This window comes from Ctenopharyngodon idella, chromosome 13 (genome assembly GCF_019924925.1).
Source record: "Ctenopharyngodon idella isolate HZGC_01 chromosome 13, HZGC01, whole genome shotgun sequence".
NCBI lineage: Eukaryota > Metazoa > Chordata > Actinopteri > Cypriniformes > Xenocyprididae > Ctenopharyngodon > Ctenopharyngodon idella.
The window spans coordinates 24487192-24510316 of NC_067232.1; the positions used below are offsets into that span (position 1 = coordinate 24487192).

The 23125-nt window shown below is 35.5% G+C and overlaps 3 protein-coding genes across 5 annotated transcripts in view; 1 reads left to right on the top strand and 2 right to left on the bottom strand.

Annotated features, from left to right (window-relative positions):
* The first annotated feature begins 18 nt into the window (after positions 1–18).
* On the top strand, positions 19–4020 carry lamtor3 (late endosomal/lysosomal adaptor, MAPK and MTOR activator 3). The gene is made up of 7 exons (XM_051917329.1): positions 19–140; positions 323–368; positions 446–480; positions 565–623; positions 707–840; positions 3277–3340; positions 3449–4020. Exons 2-7 carry the CDS (start codon positions 354–356, stop codon positions 3520–3522), a joined length of 381 nt encoding a protein of 126 aa, XP_051773289.1. The 5' UTR covers positions 19–140; positions 323–353; the 3' UTR covers positions 3523–4020.
* dapp1 (dual adaptor of phosphotyrosine and 3-phosphoinositides) lies at positions 3732–14782 on the bottom strand. Its single transcript, XM_051917328.1, has 9 exons — positions 14534–14782; positions 12350–12472; positions 9940–10073; positions 9717–9847; positions 8119–8166; positions 7900–7962; positions 7733–7818; positions 6565–6652; positions 3732–6367 (listed from the first exon to the last, which is right to left on the bottom strand). The coding sequence occupies exons 1-9, from the start codon at positions 14590–14592 to the stop codon at positions 6344–6346; spliced, it is 756 nt and encodes a 251-aa protein (XP_051773288.1). The 5' UTR covers positions 14593–14782; the 3' UTR covers positions 3732–6343.
* Positions 14783–19844: 5062 nt separating this feature from the next.
* Positions 19845–23125, bottom strand: part of atp10d (ATPase phospholipid transporting 10D) — a 37442-nt gene continuing 34161 nt past the window's right edge. For all 3 annotated transcript variants that reach the window (XM_051916146.1, XM_051916149.1, XM_051916148.1), the window contains one exon: positions 19845–21144. In XM_051916146.1, the coding sequence (XP_051772106.1) occupies positions 20928–21144 (217 nt within the window). In that variant the 3' untranslated portion in view covers positions 19845–20927. The remainder of the gene's footprint in view (positions 21145–23125) is intronic.

A 23125-nucleotide genomic window follows, 5' to 3' on the forward strand; every position in this document is an offset into this window, starting at 1 on the left:
ATGGCGTTGTGTGCACGCACTCTCCTTGAACGTGACGTTATAACGGATATTACGTACACGGAAAACCTTGTGTTTTCTGTCATGTGATGATCGCACATAAACAAGAAGGAACTTTTTTATAAAACTGGCTTAAATTGAAGGTAATACTATTACATTTTGCGTATTATGCTTTTAATACATGTTTCCTCCATTTATAACAATGACTATATTAGAAATGTTAATGTCTAATTAGAAACTGTCAATAAAATGCCCATAAGATAATGTCAGAATTTCGTAACATTTCGTGTATTTTCCACGTCGTTCTGTACTCTTTTTGTTACAGGGTGCAGCAGGGGAGCTACATAGTCAATCTAATGAATATGGCAGATGTGAGTATATTTGTAATGAATTTGCTGAAATATCTTCTCTTGGAAATGTCATAATGCGTTTGATTTAATTGTTACAGAATCTGAGGAGTTATTTGTATAAACAACTGCCAAGGTAAACGGATTTATCTTGTATTTTAGACAAGTTTTATACTTCATAATGCATTCTGAGCTGTAATGTTGTCTCTGTCATCATCAGTGTTGAAGGACTCCATGCAATAGTGGTGACAGATAGAGATGGAGTCCCTGTAATCAAAGGTAACAGCCTCAGCTCTGAGTTTCATGTGTGTTTGTGTATCTGCTGAAGCTCCGTCTGAGATTTTGCTTGTTTTTACCTGTAGTTGCCAATGACAATGCCCCTGACTATGCACTGCGGCCGGCGTTCCTGTCCACCTTTGCTTTGGCAACTGACCAGGGCAGCAAGCTCGGCTTGTCCAAAAATAAGAGCATCATTTGTTACTATAACACATACCAGGTACTTTATTTATATTAAAACTCAAACACACACATGTGACTTGCTAATTATGGACCCTTTTCACAAACTGCAATGACGCGTTTCCACAGTTATCAACATCGCTAGAAACCTTTTTCATATTTTAATTTTTAAAAAAAAAATAAAATATAAAAGTCCCCCTGTAGTCAATCATTTTATCCCTTAAAACTCACCTTTAATCGCCGAAGTGACATATTTATACATTTTTTTCCTGTGAAAAAAATGCATCATGCCTTACAATAGCCTGAATGTAACTCTACACCCTTGCTTCATTTAATATACGCGGATCTATGAATATGCTAATTAGCCCCGCCTCCACTCACTCGCGCGAGCTCAGAAATCCACTCGGTCAACTTACTGAGGTAAATTCTGCACAATGGTATCACTTTTTACAATGTCACATTAATATGATTAGCCTTTTGCTTGACTACATTATCAAACAGCTGTTAATAATGTGTTTCTAATGTTACACAAACCATGTTCCCGTTCACCATCTCAGTCAGACAGCTGTCTTCTAAAAATCAGTATCCTTAGAAACGTTTTCAACAACGCGTAACGTCGCTGGAGAAAAGCGTATAGTCAAAAGGCGTTTCTCAATGTCAAGGAAGGATCCTCGGAAGCCAGAATTTCGAGGATGCTACGTCATCGACATCCGTCGAAGGACTGTTCCAATGTCGAGGATCCTCGGAATTTCAAACAAGGACTGAGTCCTTCGTTCGAAAAATATCCCATATACAGGACAGGATGCATATGTGTAGCCTTCGCGCTCTCAAATCACCCACAATCCTATGCGCGCAGCTTTGCGATCTTGTTCAAAAAAAAAAAAAAAAAAAATGTCGGACGTTAGCGGGCAATATGCTTTCAAATGTAAGTATATTTACGTTACCAAACATTTGTTATAACTGTAGTAAATATGTCAGATAAATAAAGTATAACGTTTAAATGCCAGTACAAATTACTACCGTATTGATATTATAAATTATACAAATACAAATTACGTTATTGATGGCTAACTGAACCGGACCGTCATTTAACAATTGTTAGCTTGGTTGCCTTTTCACTGACGTAATGACGCAATGACGTGCACTTGCTAGTCTGTTCCATTTACATGTTCTCCGAATGCTAAAGAGGAGCCTCGCCTAGCCTCTGAAGGAAGTGACTTGGAAGGACCAGTCCTGCCAAGGAAGTATCCTTGACATTGAGAAACGCCTAAAGTCCCTTTAAGACAAATAATTTCACTCGGCGGCCATCTTTGAAACGCCTCTCCGGCATGCAAGTGCAGCTCCTATCTCTTTGAATGGGGAAACATCAAATTCTAAAAAAGTGTTTGCCAAGCTTTCGATTAAATTTCATATTTGAAATCACCAATGAAATCTGACAACAACTGTCTCATAATTTTTTTTTTTCCAAACGCTCGAATCATGACAAAAAAACTATTTTTTTAGGCTGGATCAAGCTAATGCACATGCGCAGACCTAAATACGCTTCTCTTGTGCCTCGTTTCGGAGGCGCGCGTCTGACTGTTTCTATAGAAACCGGTGCTTCTAACGGCCGCTGCAGTGACGCGATGACTTTACCTGTCGTCGATTGGCTCTTTTTTGAAGGCGGGACTTATTGCGCCATATTGCGCTTTACACTTTCTCCCATTCAAAACAATACGAGTGACACGTCTTGTGTTATTCTATAGTCTTTGGTATAGTTCATCATAATAGACATCATACACCCGCTATATTGCTAAATCTACCCGATTTTTCATATCAACAGAAAAATGTACCGGGATATATTCTCTTGAGTCTCCCATGCTTCAGAGCTGTAATGGTTAATGATATGCTAAAGCCCGCCCACACATTGACGTGATTGGTTACAAGGTAGTTTGTGATGTCATAAACACCAGCGATTTCAAACCACGTTTTTGAAACTGTCTTTAAATCACTGCAGTTTTAAACAGAAAATACTCAGCAATGGTGTTGACTTATGAATTTGCACATGGTTAGTCTTAAAGCATATTAAAAACACCACATAAACAACATTAAAAACTTGATTTTCACCACAGGGGTCTTTAATATACATTTATAACGCTATACTTTGTGTTATATTACCTTGGCAGTAAATTATAAAATGAATTAACACTGCTGCGAGGGTGTTTTTAATACAAGGCAACAAATTTGACATCATTCTTTCTTCTGACTGCTGTGATCAATCTCTATATTTTTCCCTTTTTTGTAAAGTCGTGGAAACACTATCATGTTTTTCTTTTGCTATTGGCGCAAATGGGAGTACAAATTATATTTGCTGTCATCTCTTGTAAGACGTTTACTCAACTATGACTACTTCCACTTATGAGAACCTTGGAAATGTGAAATGTGTCCTTTAAGCATTTCTTGTTTTAATATATGCGTTTATGTATTTCCTTCACAGATTGTACAGTTCAACCGATTACCCTTAGTGATAAGTTTCATCGCAAGTAGTAATGCCAACACAGGTGAGTCTCTCCACAAGGACAAAAGCCACAGAGCCTCTTTGATTGTATGCTCATGCCAATAACAGTTGAATGATTAATTTCCCTAATTATTTTTTCTTTCATATGTAGGTTTGATCTTCAGCCTTGAGAAGGAGCTAGTCCCTCTGATCGAAGAACTAAGGCAGGTGGTGGAAGTAGCTTAGTTGCTATTCAACTCAGCACCTTCAGGAATCAGACATTTGGATAAGAGAGTCACGATCGCCGATCCAGTCTGATGTTTTGATGTTCTAGCTCACACACACACACACACATGTACATATATATAATGTTGGCTGGTCTTGATGCTGTATGTCTTTTATGAATGTAACCTGCTCCTCTTTGTCTCCTCGTAATTAATAAATTTGTCTAAAGCTTTGGTTTACAAAAATAAATTTTATTCATTGACATGTTACATTTTTACAGTAGAAAAACGGGTACTGGTTACGGGTTCATTGTCAGTTCACACATCACATTAGAAGTAGCATTGCTATTTAGAGAAATTCGAATTTTATACCTTTCATTTTGGTTTTCTATAGCATGCTGCAGGGATTATGTATTTTTGTAGACCTAAAGCCAGAGGTCTGTGGTTAACACAAGTGTAAGATATTTTTATACAATGACAATGTCTTATACAATGACATAAAATACATCAGTAAAACCCCCTTGTGTTTTTTTTTTTTAAAGCTTTTGCTAGTCTTGAAAAAAAAAAAAAAACAGTTGCTAACAAATGGTTCACTGGGACTATAGATTGATGAGGACATTAAACATCATGACTTCAAAGTAGCACATCCAAACATCACTTCAGCAGGTGCTCGATCAAAAGAAAACTAAGCTGAAATTCAAAAGAACTGGCACACTGCTATTTCTGTTTAATAAATTGCAATGTTTCGACCACAAACGGTCTTAGTCAGGCCTGGCCTGACATTAAACGTCATCACACTGAACAGGAAAAATCAACTACTCACTAGTGCACTTTCATAGCCTCGTTGCATTTAACCCTCTGGTGTTGTTCGGTCATTTTAGACCGGAAAAAAAAATGTTTGGAAATTTTATGGTAAGAAACTCCGTGACTTTTATGGAAGTCGCTATGTGACTTGATTCGAAAAAGCTAAATGGTCATAAAAAAAAAAAAATTCACTTGTGTTCATAGTCAAAAATGACCGCCATAGGAAATAAATGTGAAATACGCAAAAATACAGATAATTTTTTGTGTGTACAATCTACAATCAGCCACAATGCAGAAAAAAAGTGCACAGTAACAAAGGGGTGACAAATATCAAGCAAAACAAACACATTCTAACCCCCCCACAGACACACATACATGAACTAGTGTGACTGTAACACAAAGCAGGTTTTTGCAAATGTGTGAAATAAAATCAGTAATTCAGCCACAATGCAGTAAAAAAAAATGGACAGCAAGGAAGAGGTTACACTTTAAAACATAGAGACCCACTAAAACACACACACACTATTATACAAATGATCTGGTGTGGCTGTAACAATATGGCAAATTTGAGCCAGAAGACTGAAATAAGTGGTTGAAATCAGGTTGATATAACTCTGAAAATGCATTCCTGTTTATTTTTATTACATTTTTGTTGAATTTTGATGTTATGTGTAACAAAATGTCCTCTGTGTTCAGTTTTGACTTGTAAAATTAATGCAAAAACTGACACTTCAAATCAATATTTAACACTAAAAAATCTAAACCTTGACAATTTGAGAATGCCTAAATATATATCCAAATCTACAACTTAATAAAAACTTTGTGTATTTATGTGTAAAAACAACTAGAGAATTTATAAGCCTTTTATATAGAGAGCTATATAGGAATCTAGTGGTTACACCATGGCATTACAGATGTTTTTTTTACTCCCACAAGATGGCACTAATCTGCCTTCAAAAATTGGATTTTAAAAGGCATTGTGTCTATTTTAACATGCTTTAATTGAATAATAAAAAAAAAAAAAGATAATAAATTTGTATTATTTTCAATCGGAAAAAAATTGATCATAATTATTGCATAAATATTAATTGGTACCATGACATTCTCTCAAAGTACAAAATAAAAAAGAAAAAATATTATTGAACAAAAATATATTACATTGATTTATAAAAAAGTTACGTTTCAGGTTTTGGCCACTTTTGACTGCGGACAACACAAGTGTGACTCCCAAATGAACAATACCAGAGGGTTAAAATCATGTACTTGCAAACTATTCTAACTCAAACTTTGAGGGATTTTTTCTTTTTTTTTAAATAGTGATGTTGAAGTAGCTATTTTATAGCCTACTTTTATCTTTACATTATTATCATGATGTACAAAATGTGCAAGAATCTTAAATTCTCATCATTTTGTTGGTCACAGATCTTGTTTTCTGCAATAATCCAAATGTCAATGGAAAATCCTATTGGGTTTTTGTAGAGGGAACAAGGGTGATGCCAACTTCTAGGTTAGCCTACAAAATATATAATCACTGCAGTGCTCGATTCTGGGGAAAAAAAAGTATATTACATCCAAAGGTCTTTCAATGCTTAAAATTCATAATATTTTATATGTTTACTTCTTCACAGTCACAGACATATATATAAGGGGGTATTGTACATATGTTTTGGAGCGTACACACAGTTTAAAGTAAAGGCACATGCTGCAAGTATAGCTTGGCTTGGAGAAGAATAAGAAAATCTGAAATTCCACACAGAACACAATATTGTCAATTACTGTTATTATAATCCCAACATTGGTGATGCTCCGCCTCCAGACTCTTTTTAAAGCATGACAGCATGGTGCCTTGGGACGTCACTTGTCTTAAATGGAAAATTTTGCATGTGTGATTCATTGCCCAGATTATATCTTATGTGCAATGAAATGTACAACCATGATGCCAAATGCATCAGATGAAGTTAATGAATCCTGTGTAATTACTACCATAAAACTGCACACAGCTCACATTGCTCCAGTGTTACTTCTCTCCGTGTTGAACATCATCGTCCTTTCTTTATCTGTGACTGGAAATGCAGGGTAGTCATTATTAGAGATAAGGGCAACAAATACATTTACGATTAGACTGGTGCAGTGGGTCAGATGAATTCATTTGCACTGGAACAAAGACATAAGTGACTCTATTTATACTGTTGACCCATTACGCACATTGATTATTCATAATGACTGTTCTTGCATGGTTAAATTTTTAGGTTCTGCTTACCAGTTTCCATCGTAGTATCTTAATCCATTCGTCTGCCTCAGCACCGGATTTTGCACACAAATAAAACGTCCTCTCAGGGAACACCAGACTATATGAAAGAGACAGAGAAAAATTAAAAAGTAGAAGAATATCAATAAAGAGTTGCATAGTGAAGTAAAAGGCTGAAATTGAGCATACGTTGGAAAATATGTGGGCAGGAGGAAGTCTGTGAATAGGAGTTTCTGACTTGCACTTCCTCATTACCGAACTTCACTTACAGTACATGTAGGAAAATATCAGATATGCAATAGATATTGAACGCACAATTTTAGGATTTTGAAATGAAATTGTAATTACCTCATATTATCTCTTAGTCTGTACACAGACAGTGTGAATTTTGTCATTCAGATTCTCTCTTATGTGGATTTAATGAGCACAGGAACTGTGTAATGCTGCAGATACACTAGCTCATTTTCAGTTGTCAAAAATAGCCAGTAATTTTACGGTTGGCCAATTGCAGAAGTTTCAGATGTAAAAACAAGACTAGTCTAGCACATTTGAAAAAGTCTTATTTTTCTTCAGAAAAACATTCATTTCCCAGGAAGCCTTTATGGTTTTATGGTAAAGTAACACTATTTTTTTATGTCATATTTAGTTACCTTTATTTTTATAGTGCTATAATAAACAGGAAACTAACAGACTTGTGAAGCAAACTTTATTGAATAAGAGATTCAAATTCTGTCTGATAATGTCATTATTCAGCTCAGTTCAGTGATGATGCAGATGATTCAATAACTGTGTAAAGATCATTCATTAATTGTATCCGTCCTCATCACATAAACTCATGGTTGTGCACCATTCAGAATTGAACTGAGAAACTTTTATATTACAAATCCGGAATTTGAATGAATGCAGCATAGAGGATGTAGAACTCTAATTCCTTAATTAAATTTAAGGAAGTAAATTCAAACTTCAATAAAATTCAAAGAGATGTACATATCCCTTTTATACACATCTGAAAGAGTTTTGGATTCTATATACTTACATTTTTTCAGAATACATCACCATTAAAAAAGGTATAAACTTATATATTCGCTACCAAACAAAAGGGATGCCTATTTTCTGAATGTGACACTCAAAAAGGGAAGAAAAGAAATCAGATAGTGTGGACATATCATAAATCTCTCACCAGAAGCAGTTGACCCTCTCCTGACTGTAGTCAAACTGGACAGCGGAGCACTCCGTCAGATCCAGGGTTCGTATCGGCTCTACAAACTGAGGGGACAGTTTTCTGTGAGACAAATAATCAACTTTAATCTAATTCTAAATCTTATTGTACAAAATACATGGACCTACCATTTTATCCTTGAAATATTTAAGTTCATTTCTATTCAGTGTGAACCATCTCTGTTTCCAGTTCTGCCCAGAAAATAAATAAAGAGGATTCCCATCACAACAGAACTAGGTCTAGGTTTGCTCTAGAACCAGTTTAACCCAGTCACAATTTACCTTATTAGTTTGTAACTGGCATTTACTGCAAACATTGATTTGAATTTTAAATTTGTGTAACCATACCTTGATAATTGCTCCTTGTTTAACCAGATAACCCTCTTTTGTGCCAAGCTGTTAACAACATGAAAAGACTTTCAATGATTCAAAAGCACAGACAATACTACTAACACACAGATAAATGCCACTCACTGCATGCATGTATTGATTTTTTAACCCAATTAGAGAGTGCAGACAGCCATTTTACTGATGAATGTATAACTCTTTCCAAGCTATATTACTCTTTTAAAGTGCCCCTATTATGCTATTTTAAAGGATCCTAATTTTGTTTTGGAGGTCTCCTACAATAGGTTTACATGTATCCAAGGTCAAAAAACACTTACATTTTCTCATTATATACATTGTATACTCTTTTGTCAGTGTCTGAAACAGTTCGTTAAAGAATTCGTTCTCTCTAAACCCCGCCCTTCTGAGAGCCTACTCTGCTCTGTTCGGTCCAATTGCCCAGTCTGTTGTGATTGGTTTACCACTTACAGCACGTGTTGGAAACGAAACGCTCATTACCATATCTGAATTTCACTTGTAAACACAGTGATACGAACAGTAACGATGGCGTCGGTTTTTACAGTATCAATTTGAGCCTGAGTCCTCATTATTTGGAAGTGCATGCATAGTGGATTTGCTTTCACAGTGCAGAAAAAAGCGTCTTTTCGACATGTCGACAACACAAACCAATCTCTTCCAGGCCTCAGCTACAACTACAGTGTTTGAGGGCAGGTCAAAGTAAGCATTATGCAAATTTGTAACAAATCTGCGTAGGTTCAAGCAGGAAGTAAAGCTGGAATTACCGACTATTCGTTTCACACAGTTCAGAATTGGTTTATTCTTTTGGGAGACAGTAACTGCATTTATCGTGCACTTTAATCTTTGAAACTTTGCAGAACTTTTACATTCACAAACAGCTAAATAACCAACCCGATCTCCAAGTACTGTGTATCCATAGCACGAATTTATGTTTGTATTTGGCGTGCTATTTATACGCAGAAATTACTTTTTACGCGCATATGATACACACCAGTGTTGGGGGTAACGCATTACAAGTAACTTGAGTTATGTAATCAGATTACTTTTTCAAGTAACACATTACTTTTACATTTACAACAAAATATCTAAGTTACTTTTTCAAATAAGTAACGTAAGTTACTTTGTTTTCCTACGTATTGACTGACAGCTCTCCTGTCCCCATGTTGAGAGAAATTGTGAGTATATACAGAGGCGTTGTGTCTGAACATAATGGTTATTGTAGCACTAGACTAAATGTGAGCTTGAGTTTGAGCTGCGCCCTCTACTGTACAGGAGTAAATTTGCATTCCCTTTAGCCTTGCTTATTCATTTCACTTTTGGTGTGAAAGGGCCTAAACATTAGCCAAAAACACAACTTTTTTGTTGTTATCAATAAACAAACAAGCAAGCCCAGCCCAGGTGCGAAAAAGCAAAACGCAAAAGTAATGTAACGCATTACTTTCCATAAAAAGTAATGCAATTAGTTACTTTTTTAGGAAGTAACACAATATTGTAATGCACTAACACACTACACGAAAGGTATTATCCACAAAAGCATAATAGCGGCACTTTAAATGCAATATAATGTCATTTTGACTTACCGCTGGAGCATTAGGCACCAGGTCATTTTCATGCCGGCCTGTCTGCATGGCCGTATGCACACACACCGTCTCATAAATAGATGGTTCTTCCACCTGCCGTGGGTATGGGAACCGTAGCACTATCAGGTTTCCTTGGTTACAAGAGTGAAACAGGAAATAGTGTGACTGTGCTGCAGAAGTGCTGAAAAGTTTGTGAACTGTAAAATAAAGGCACGCAGCTAACCTGTCTCGCTGCCTAGCAGAGGCTGATTGGCAAGGTGACTGCAGAAATCCTGAAGGCAAGGGAATTCATTGAAGCCAAAGGCATATCTGCCAAACTGCCGCCGGACATGAAAGTGTTTCACCGAATCCTTTGCTCTGAAGAAATGTTGAGATGGAAAAGAGAATGAGAAAATACTGCCAAACTGTGACTGAATTCTCAGTATTACTTCATTTTAACTTGTTTATAACGTATAAAAGCAACCTTCAGTCGCACTGAAATAGGCAGAATATTATTTCTAGAAAGTCACACACTATAAACGAAGAGTCAATTTATGCAGTGATGTGAGCAGGGTGCTGCCTGAATAGGTTCTTCTATATATATTTTCCAGTGAAAGTAAGAACCTTTATTTTACAAGACACAAGATAACAGTGGGTAACATCTGACACTTTGAAAACAGAAAAGGGAACCGAAAAACTACAAGTAAACTGAATACCCACGGAAAATAAGAGAAATGGAAAAATAAAGGCACTAGCAAAAAAAAACATATTGGTTCATCATTTGACTTTTTAAAATTCTTCACTGTCAATTTTGATGAGTTTAATGCATCCAATAAAAGTATTAATTAATGACAGAAATTTCATTTTTAGGTGAACTAACCCTTTAAGCAAATCAGCATATTAGAATGATTTCTGAAGGGTCATGTGACACTGAAGACTGGAATAACAATGTATATTTAGTCACTGGTTAGTTTCATTTTCATGGACTTTGAGTTTGTTTATCATCGGTCACCTGATTCCTTTGTTTAAGTTTCCCGCTCTGATCAGCTGCCATGGAATTTCATTTGATCATTTGTTCCTTGGTTTCCTCTGTTCATTGTCGGCTATTGTTTGTGTGTAGACACGCTGTTACACTGAGTTGGATTATCTGAGTTTATTCTTTTATTAAATACCTTTAGATTGGAACTTTTGACTCATCTTCATCTTTAGACTCCTCATACCATGACAAATGATGCTGAAAATTCAGCTTTGCATCACAGGAATAAATTACATTTAAAAATATATTAAAAAAGGGCCACCACACCCCCCCTTCTTTGATTTGAGATATCCAATCAAATCAAAGAAGGCGGGGCTTACTGTTCTCGGAAGACGAGTCCTTATTCGAGCACGACGCTTCAACAGTGAAAGTGTGTGGTGAGATGAAAGTAGCTAAACATTTAATATTTGACAACTGTTTTACGATAGAAATGTATAATGACCGACAGTAATATCCAGTGATGCAAACTACTTAACTTTATGAAATTTTGCCATTTTGAATTAAAACTATGCTATCATTTACATGATTCATGTAAATCAATCATGACTAAATGTGACCCTGGACCACAAAACCAGTCATAAGTCACATGGGTATATTTGTAGCAATAGCCAACAATACATTGTATGGGTCAAAATTATCGATTTTTCTTTTATGTCAAAAATCATTAGGATATTAAGTAAAGATCATGTTCCATGAAGATATTTTGTACATTTCCTACTGTAAATATATATATATAAAAAAAAAATTTTTTTCAGTGGGTATGCATTGCTAAGGACTTCATTTGGACAACTTTAAAAGCTATTTTCATAATATTTTGATTTTTTTGCACCCTCAGATTCCAGATTTTCAAATTTTGTCCTATCCTAACAAACAATACATCAACGGAAAGCTTATTTATGCAGCTTTCATCCTCAGTTTTAGAAAATTGACCCTTATGACTGGTATTGTCACAAATGTGACGAGACTAGAAACGTTTAGCATTTTCGACATATTAGATATACGAATAACAGTGAATGTGTGCATATTTTAAAATAAAATATTATTTGCAAACTGTTTAAATAGACTAACTACAATTACAGATCTTATCTTACTGTTCTTATTTCTTTTTCATTATTCCCTTAAATTCCTTTTAATCCTTTAAAGGAAAAGGAATCCCCCCCCAACCAAAAAACAAAAAAAACAAAACAAAACAAAACAAAACTTTGGTGTCCCGATGTCCAAGACACAGTTACAGCCTTGTATTAAAATAGAAAACAGCTTTTTAAAATTGTATTAATTTCACAATATAACTGTTTTTACTGTATATATCTTTTGCTTTAGTTTGCCAGTATAGGAAATATCAGTTTACAATTATGGAATAAACAGACACACTAAATGCCTGGAGAAACATATAAAGCTACAGTACTATAAAAAGTTTTAAGCACTTGAAAGAAGTAAGGATTTTAGGTCGCTTTGCAGGTAGATTTCTCTTTAGATTGAATGGAGTGCAGTCAGTGCACACAATAAAATATCCAACTTTCATAATTTGCAGTATGTCTGTGCACTTTTATATCAAAGTGATTCAGATGAGGTGACTGCAAGTACTTGTGAACTTGTGTCCAAAGTGGATATTTCTTACCGGACAGACAAAGCAAAGCAGTCAGAACCCTTGTTGCTGTTTCGGAGTAAAAAATTCCCATCCACCCCATTCGAAAGGAGAAGAGCTTCAGCTGCGTGCCGGGACAAATCATAATGATACCAGCTACAGAGAGAGAGAAACAAATTGGGGCACTTAAACACAAAGCCATGTTGTATGGTGATGTCTGCTATCAACTGACAACATCCACTGTAAAGACATACAAATTTATTAAAGGGATAGTTCACCCAAAAAATGAAATTTCTGTCATTAATTACTCACCCTCATGTCGTTCCAAACCCATAAGACCTTCGGAACACAAATTAAGATATATTTGATAAAATCGAGAGGGTTTTTTTTATCCTCCACAGAAAGCAACAAAATGACCGCATTCAAGGTCCAGAAAAGTAGTAAAAACATCATTAAAATAGTCAACGTGACTACAATGGTTCAACCTCACGCATGTGTCGTGATGCTCACGTGAACAGCTTCAGCCAATACTGAGCTGGCGTTCTGACGTACGACCTGGAAGCGCTGCAACGTAAACAGCGTAGGAGAATGACAGGGGGAGAGATGAATTTGTTGAATCAAGTCGTTATTTTTGTTTTGTTTTGGCGCACAAAAAGTGTTCTCGTCGCTTCATAACATTAAGGTTGAACCACTGTAGTCACGTTCACTATTTCAACTACGTCTTTACTACTTTTCTGGACCTTCCGGTCATTTTGTTGCTTTCAATGGAGGATAAAAAAACCTCTCGGATTTTATCAAAAATATCTTAATTTGTGTTCTGAAGATGAATGAAGGTCTTACGGGTTTGGAATGATATGAGGGGAGTAATTAATGACAGAAAATTAATTTTTGGGTGAAGTATCCCTTTAAAGATTGCACACGGTTACCACCAGGCAACATTCTTGGAAATGGGCATCTGGATTATACAACACAATGGATATGTGTATTGTACATTAATCCACAGGGCTGATTCATGGATAATATGTTACTTCATTACTGCAGCAATAGAAAAACTGAGATGTCAATAGAAGTGGAAATTCATTTAGAATTGTTATGTATTTTGAGAAAGTCATACACAGCACCTAATCTCTGTTAGTAGACTGATATTACAGAACAGTGACCTGGATACAGTCAAGTCCAAACTGTATTGTGCAGCTCAATTACATAATGTAGTGACATATTCGTTATTGCTCCACATGTGTTGGTGCTGTTATTGAATTGTCTCTCTAATGTCCTCAGCATAAAGTTGCAGAGTAAATCTTACTGTGATGGAAAATAAATAAACAATTAAGCTACTATTTAAATGGTCAACTATTTACATTTTCTATTTGTTATGAAACGTTTGGATAAAAACTTTGGATATATAAATATTGATGGACGAGATGATTTTCATGACTATGTGCATCATTAATGAAAATAACAGTTAAATGTAAAACATCCACACGGATTACTGTAATCATAATTGGGGTGAATGTGCTTACTGGTCATAAAAATAATGTCACAAAGCAATTAATCAATTAATAAATAACTTAATGGTCCTTAAATAGGCTTATTTTGGGGTTAAATATAAAACTGACATTGGGTTTTGTGGTATTTGGAAAAGCCTTTGATTAATGACTAATTTACACTGAACAAAATAGTGTAAATTGCTATGTTGTCTTTAACAACAACAAAAAAAAAATCTCATAAAAATAGGTTAAATTATAGGCTATAACAAACAGTAAATGAGTAATCAGGTTTTTCTACTCCTTTTTATTCATTAAAGAACTAAAATTAGAGAAGTATTTCCTCATTCTTTCGCTGGCGCCGCTATTAACCTCAGCAAAACAGTTGTACAAATCAAATAAACAACGACTAACAAGAGTTTGCTCTTCATATACTTAACGTTATGTTTTTTGCCCTCCCCTTCCTTGTTTATGTTTTATTCTCATATTTGAGCATAACACTGTAAAAACAATATGAGAAACTACTTTCACAGTAACAGATTTAGGTCAATAACATCTGAGACAAATACAAACAACCGTCATTAAGGGGAGCTAACGTTAAAATAAAGGAGTGTATGGTTATAACTGAGCTCAATCATGTACATCACTGATTACTATTATTATTTCATGAGTGGTGTATAGGTGTTTAGAAAAGTCCAAGTCGATCATGAAACAGAGGGTTGGTTCAGCTTACCTAACTGACTCCAGCTCGTCGAGTTCTTCCCCGCTGCTCCGTGTTGAACTGACGCTCATCTTCTGCTGTGACTGAAGCAGATTTTCAGTCTCGCTGTCAGTCAGTCAGTCAGTCATTCAGCACTAATCTCAGTTCGGCTCGATGTGAAACTCACGCACAGCTGCTCCTGCGCTACAGTCGAAACCTACAGCAGAAGCAGGGAAGTCTGCGAAGAGATCCGCCCACTAATTGAATTAATATAACATATATAGAACCATGTACTGATTTGCACTTGTTCTTATACCCGACTGGCCACATTTCAACCATGACGCAAACGACGCGGCAAAACTTGACTAGCGACAAAAAATTCCCTTGTGAATAATCATCATGGCTGAAGTTGTTAGGCACGACGGTTACAACATATTCAAATAGCACTGAAGATAAAATTTATATTGTACCGTGATTTTATTAATTATTTTATTAATTATACTGCATCCCTTGAAAAAAAAATAAGGAAAAAAATAAATGTATTCTCCGTTTCTGTTTGATCTTAAATGATTTTGAAAGTTAATATAAAAAGGTATACTGTATCCTTCCGCTAGAGGACGCATTCTCCTAGGGCGTCGCGCAGTGATACAGTGTTTACAGTTACATTTACGTTTACATCTATTCATTTATTTTTACTGCATGCGGACCCGTACAATAAAAAATAAGTCAAATTAATAGTGGGAACTGATGACATTTACTCCAAACTCAAGAATAATTTTGAAAAAGAAAATGCATAGGCTATTATTATGTTTTTCAAAATTTTGACAATGCCAAAAAATAATGAATAAAAAAAGAGTAGCATACACATAATTTGGTACTAAATTATGTTTTTATTTATTTATACATTAATTGATCTGAAAATGTATAGAGTGTGAGAGCCTCTGAATTGGGACACAGATATGGAAACTGTATTATATAATATATATAATGTATTATTGTAGAATATATAATGTTATTCCTTACAAACAAATTAAAGGGTTAGTTCACCCAAAAATGAAAATTCTTTCATTAATTACTCACCCTCATGTCGTTCCACACCAACACAAATTATATTTTTGATAAAATCCGATGGCTCAGTGAGGCCTCCATTGACAGCAAGATAATTAACACTTTCGGATGCCCAGAAAGTTACAAAAAACATATTTAAAACAGTTCATGTGACTACAGTGGTTCAACCTTAATGTTATGAAGTGACGAGAATACATTTTGTGTGCCAAAAAAACAACAACAACAAAATAGTGACTTTATTCAACAATATCTAGTGATGGGCGATTTCAAAACACTGCTTCATGAAGCTTTACGAATCTTTTGTTTCGAATCAGTGGTTCGGAGCGTGTATCAAACTGCCAAAGTCACGTGATTTCAGTAAACGGGGTTTCGTTAGATCATAAGTGTTTTGATACGTTTCGAAATTTTAATGGTTCACGTGACTTTGGCGCTTTGAACCACTGATTGAAAACAAAAGATTTGTAAAGCTTCGAAGCTTCATGAAGCAGTGTTTTGAAATCGCCCATCATTAGATATTGCTGAATAAAGTCGTTATTTAGTTTTTTTGGCACACAAAAAATATTCTCATCGCTTCATAACATTAAGGTTGAACCACTGTAGTCACATGAACTGTTTTAAATATGTCTTTAGTACCTCTCTGGGCATCTGAAATTGTAATTTAACTTGCTGTCAATGGAGGCCTCACTCACTGAGCCACTGGATTTTATCAAAAATATCTTAATTTGTGTTCTGAAGATGAACGAAGGTCTTACGGGTGTAGAACAACATGAGGGTGAGTAATAAATGACAGAATTTTCATTTTTGGGTGAACTAACCCTGTAGCAGTGCCAAAAAATTCAAGCAGCTTGGCTGTGTGGATGGAGAATCAGGGGTTTTCCACCAAATATTGATTTCAGAACTCTTCCTAAGTTAAAACATTAGTATTGAGTTGTTTATAAATTAATATGAACTTGCTTTCTTTGCATTGTCTGAAAACATGGCACTTTTTCGTTATTTTGACCAGTTTTCTGCAAATAAATGCTCTAAATGACAATGTTTTTACTTGAAATGTGGAAGAAATGTTGCCATTGCTTGTGTGTTTTATTAATCATATAAGAAAACCATTGTAGAAATAGTTTTAGTAATATAACAGCCAGGTGTGTTTTGTACAAGACTGTGTCTTACATGACTGTAAGAACTGTCACGAGGTCAGGAGCGTTTGAGAAAGTCATGTGACCCACTGAATATATTGCCAAGTAAGGGGTATTTTCAGGACACCACAAGTGGCTGTGGATGATGTCATGGTGAGGCTTCCCTCCTCTAGGAAGGAGTCGGTTGTCCTTGGAAAATGTTAAGTCTTGCCTATGATAAAGGGTTGACTATCATTTGGCAGGTTGCCACTATTAGAGAGATGGATGAGAAAATTGTGTGAAACTGAGGTTATTGCGAAATAGCAGATAAGAAAGAGGGTGTAAGAACTGCGCCCTGGCCAGAGACAAACTCAGATGTCCTGCAGGCGTCTCGGCTTTGTTGCTTTGTACAATAAAGTCTAAAATTTTGACTTCCCTCTTGAGCTTCATTTGCAAGGAAGTGATGATTTTTCTAAACACCAGTAGTTTATAGAATAAAAAATGTTCATTTTACTAACACATACATATAATAAATAGTAAATCCAAAGAAACTGCTAAATTTGCAGTGGTCTTTTAATTTATATATATTCCAGAAATATGACAAGCCCATTTCCAATGAAACCCACTACAAATGTGGCAACGAAAATTAATGTATAAAAGAGCCAAAAGCTTTTGTATTTATTTTTTTATTTTTATTTTTGCAGTGTAAAGGTGGTTAGATGCAACAAAGAAGACACACAATGCTGTTTGGTCTGAAAAAGGAAACATTAATGTCTAGAAACACACAAAGACAAGTGTGCATGTCCATTGTTTATCAAGATATTTCATTAGCAACGTAAAATTGCTGAAATTTGCTGTCATTCTAAGAACCACATATGTGGCCCACAGGGATGCCAACTCTCACACATTCAGCGTGGGACTCACGCAGTTGACACTGTTCTCACGCTCTCACATTGATTTTCTCACGCAGTGAGAATGAACATAAGAAGGTACAGTGCACAGCGTAAGTGAGTACACCCCCTCTGAAACTTCTGAAAGTCAGCAATTACTCAGTTACTTAGAAGACATGTTAGGGTTCTTTAGAGATATAATGTTCCAGCAAGTCTGCTTAATCAATTACCAAAGAAGCATGTCAAAATTATTCAGGAAAATAAGATTTTCTTATCAAGGTGATAAAATGTTGTGTAGCAAAAATGAGTACACCCTCCTAAAAGTTACTAAATAAAAGGAAATAAAAATTTTCTGGTGTAAGTTTAAGGCAATGTTTGATCAACAGGTAAGTATGTTGAACCAAAACATTTCAAGAGAAGTCATTTCTTGACAATTAAAAGTGACAACAATGGAAGCACTTGGGAGAGAACTATCAGGAGACTTATTTCTTAGCACAAAAGAGGACAGTGGTACAAGAGGATTACCAAATCATTGTTTTAAAGTGTGAAAATATAGCAAAAGTAACAGAAATTCAAAAACAATGGACTTGTGACAAGGCCCCTGAAATAATCAGGCCTTCATTTTAAGCTTTCATTTAGTGATGAGGGATTTTTTGCTAGACAAAGAGCAGGAGAAATACCAAGCGAGTGTCTCAGAGCCAGCAAAAGCTAAGATGAGATGAAGAGTGTTCATCTCACAGAGTAAGATGCAGCCTGCAGAAATGACATGCATGGTTGTTGTTCTCACTGGAACTACCTACTGTAGCCAAAACACAATAAAGCCATTTCCAAAGCCCATATTTACAAAATATAGATTCTGGGAATCAATACTCTGGTCTCATGAGACCAAATCAATCATTTTGGATCTAACAGCATCCAAAATGTTATGGTGTTGCTAGAGGAGGAGTACAGTGAGAAGTGCCTGGTTCTCACAGTAAAGTTCAGTGGTAGTAAAGCTCTTATATAGGGATGTATGAGTGCTGAAGGTGTGAGAGAGTTGTGCTTTATCAATGCTGTCATGGATTCCCACCCCACTGTGTAATTTGATACACAAACTTGAAACAGAAGATGTCACCCTTTCCTCATTCCCTGCATTATTGGGCATTTTTTCAACATGACAATGAGGATATGCATTCTCCCAAGGTGAAAAACCTTCTGTGGACATGTATTGCACTCAATCTTAACACTCTTGAGCACCTGTGGGGGATTCTGTAGATGTGTCAATTTGTCATGAACTTGTACACTCTGTGCCAAGAAGGGTCAGAGCAGTATATTCAAAATTATGGAGGGCATACTAAGTACTAGAATATTATACATTTGTTGAATTAAATCTAGGGTGTACTCATTTCTGCAATCCTTCATTTAAACGAAATTGGCTAATTTACTTATTTTATGGCTATTAATGACATATATTTCTCAGTTTTTATCATGTATATGTTTAATACATTTTAGTTTTGCCATCTTTCCATGAATTGTATTAGTGATCATAAAGAAAATGCATCTTTTGTATTTGTGTACTCATTTATGCTGTGCACTGTATGTTGAAAGATTACAGTACAACTTACCGAAATGTATCATATCTCATGTAATCACTCAATCAGTGTTTCAACCGTGAAAAGACGTCAATAAAACAGCTTGTAAACAATATGTAGCATAACGTTACATTTAACGTTACCTTAGCAAGAAAAAAAAAATAGAACTATAGGAGTATTTGCTAAATATATGCACTATATTACATATTATATTTTTACTCTTATATCATTAAAAATATTATAACATTATTATTATAAAAACCGCATTATATTAGAGTTGTTAATTTTAACCTTTAATAATAATACCAGCTGACAGAGATCCCTGTATGTTTACAGCATTAGTTGAGAGATTTTTTCCTTGAGAAAAATTAACATAGCTACTGTACCTGATATTTACCCAAATTAATCTATATTTAATCAAGATAGGACTCAAATCACAAGCTTATGAATTGAAATCGTGCAATTTGTGTCGAACGCTAATAAAAACAGTAGCCTATGCCATGTAAACATTATAACAACTAATGAAACTGTTTATTTACCTTATTTTGATGCAGGGTTTTTGTGTGTTTTTTCTTTTTACTCCAAGCTAAATTCAAAAGTTGGCAAACCTGATTTTAAAGCTAATTCTTATCTCTTTAAACAAGTGCTTTACAATAACACATAGGCTATCGGTTGTGTGTATGTTCATATTCATGCATTAGTCGAGTTTTGAAGTTTTGAATGTTTTATTGCAAATTTTACAAATATCACAAATGGCTTACAATATGAATGTAAATAATGCTTTCAAGTCAATGACTCAAAAAAAAAAAAAAAATCATCTTAGATGATCATTCTGGTTTATCGATTCACATTCAAGCATTCAGTTTTGCAATAAAAATAAAATTGCATTTAAGTACAAAAAGCAATCTAGCATTTATCATAAAATACTGGACATGTCCATTTGTAACGCATCTAGTAGGCATGTTCACCGACAGAATGAAAACACAAATGGACATCAAGGACCTTGGGTCACAAATACATCAGCTCCTGTTTATTCATCTCATTTTATTCCTGAGCATGGAAAATTCTCTTAATGTCTTTAATGTAAAGGCCTCATGGTGTCAAAGTTCCCCATGATCAGATATTAAAACAGTCATGCTTTTCCTAATTACTGAGAACAGAAAAAAAACATCTTTAATCATTCCTTCCTATATTCTCAAGCAGAGGAAAATGGTCATTTACAGTTTGCTAGAATATAAAATCTGAAAAACTACTGTTTGGGAAATTGTGAGTTTATGCATTATGTTAGTGTTAAGGAAAGTAGCAAGCTCATTTTTAAATGGCCTATGCAGTTGTGAAACTCTGAATATTGTAGCCTCAATAACCAAAAATGGAGTATTGCATTAGAGTAGGAGCAAAGTAGCCACATCCTGACCCACAATTCATCTTCACAACTCTTGAGGTTCTTGTGTGATGCTGGAGAGCATGTGTGAATAAAAACATCACAGGCCCAGCCGTGTGAAATGTAAACAATTCTCTGTATATCTTTTGTCCACAAAAGCCAGACTCCAAGTCCATTCTGTGATCACTGGACAGGAAGTAGTTTGCTATGCAGTTCATCTGCAAGCTCCACCCACAGAGGATGAGCGAGCCCAGGCACAACACAGTGAAAACACTCACTGGCCAGAGAAAAGCCAGCTCTGAATTTTGACTGGTCAGAGTATCTACCGATCATTAAAGTGCAAGAATATACAGTCACTATTTGAGCTAATGACCATGTTTAAATGACCAAAAGAGACTTTGTTATTGGTCATGAGAGAACAGCGCCCTGTTCAGCGAAACAATCTGTTAAGTGGGGCATGTCGGCATTCACACTGAGGTTTTGAGGGACGCGTCTTTGAGCAGCTTTGTTCTCCCTCCACTGCCGTAAACTAGAGGAATAGTCTTGTGCCGAGAGTCTCTCCATTTTCTGTGCTCTCACCAGGTCAGTTGGGCAGACAGTGTTACAAAAGGCACGAAACAGGATCCTGAAACACAGAAAGAGATAAAAAGCCAAGGGTGAAACATACTGTACCATCATAAGCTGCCTTTGAGACAAGATGAACACATAAGTGATAATATTCCAATAAAGTTTGGCCAAAGTCTTAAGGAAAGATAATTCACTCTACAGCCATCAAGGTAACGCCTACGGACAACTATTTTCTATCTAGTGAAAAGGCATACAAGTACAGATCTTATCAACTTGAATGGGGGAAACTGAAAACTTGTTTGTCAAGATAATAACATTTCTCAAATAACGGTGTCATTAATACTGCTTCTTTAGCTGTGAAGGCTGAAATACACTACATGACTTTTGCCCCGATTTGCTAGATTTTGAAAGTCAGAGACAGTCTGCAGATTTTGGGCAGTCGGATTTGCAGAAAATCGCATAGTGAAAAAAGGCCCCGGACTCTGATTTGTAGCTTCAGACTTTGATTCTATCCAGTTGGAGGAGATCAAACCTGTTTGATATTTTGAGCCGATTTTAGAGCACATTGTTTTCAATTGTCATGCGTCTCTTAGAACGAGGCGCATGATTCTGCATGAGTTTGTAAAAGATGTCAGTCTGGTAGCGTGTTATTCTCAGTTGTTTAGTGCAGGGGTCCCCAAACTGTCTTGTCAGCCAAACCCCTTAAGGCCCGTTCACACCAAGGACGATAACTATAACGATAATGATAAAGATATAGATCTAAAAATTGTTCTAAATATAAAATAATAGAGTCCACATCACAACTATAATGATAATGACACAGAGAAACCATATCATTGGAATCACTTTCAGAATGTTTTTTTCCCCAGCTGAAGAATGATAAAAACATTGACATCCAATCAGAATCCATTTTGCTTTTAAGGTCTCAAGCATTTAAAGCAGCAGACGACAAACCTGCACACGTTGGTGTGGACATGAATACAGTTTTCTTTATGGTTATCGTTCTTGGTGAACGGGCCTTTACACATAAAATATTTACTTCAAGTACCCCCTGAGATTTTAAGAAAATATTTCAATAATTTAATGACACATTTGCATGTTCATGGTTCTCTGATGTTGGTTCATTTCATTTTTTTGATAAGTGTTTTATTTTGACTTTGTACCTGGACTTTAAAGTGGACTCAAACCTCTTTTTAGTAGTGATATTTGTGATTCACTTTACTATTACACTGGTGTTTTAGGAACCAGAGCAAATTAAATATAATAATAATAATAATAAGTAGTAGTAGTTTTAACTAATTATATAAACGATGACAGAAATTACTGTTTGAAAACTACAATTGTACTTTAAAATTAAACATTTAACATTTCATAATAATAAATGTTATACTACAAGTTACAATACTAATATTTGTGTCTTAAAGGATTAGTTCACTTTCAAATGAAAATTAGCCCAAGCTTTACTCACCCTCAAGCCATCCTAGGTGTATATGACTATCTTCTTTCTGATGAACACAATCAGAGAAATATTAATAAATATCCTGATGCAGCCGAGCTTCATAATGGCAGTGAACAGGACCAACAAGTATGAAGATCAAGAAAGTGCTTCTATCCACATCCATCCATCATAAACCTGTGCTCCACACGGCTCCGGGGGGGTTAATAAAGGCCTTCTGAAGTGAAGCGATGTGTTTGTATTAAAAAAATATCCATATTTAACAAGTTATGAAGTAAAATATGTAGCTTCAACCAGACCGCCTTCCGTATTCAACTTACAAAGAAAGTGTAAACTGGCGTCACGTCAGTTACACCTTTTCTGTAAGTTGAATATAGAAAGGCGTAGGATGTAGCGTAAGCTTTGTGAACTGCAAGAGTTTTACACTTTCTTCGTAAGTTGAATATGGAAGGCGGTCTGGTTGAAGCTACATATTTTACTTCATAACTTGTTAAATATGGATATTTTTTTAATACAAACACATTGCTTCACTTCAGAAAGCCTTTATTAACCCCCCAGAGCTGTGTGGAGCACATGTTTATGA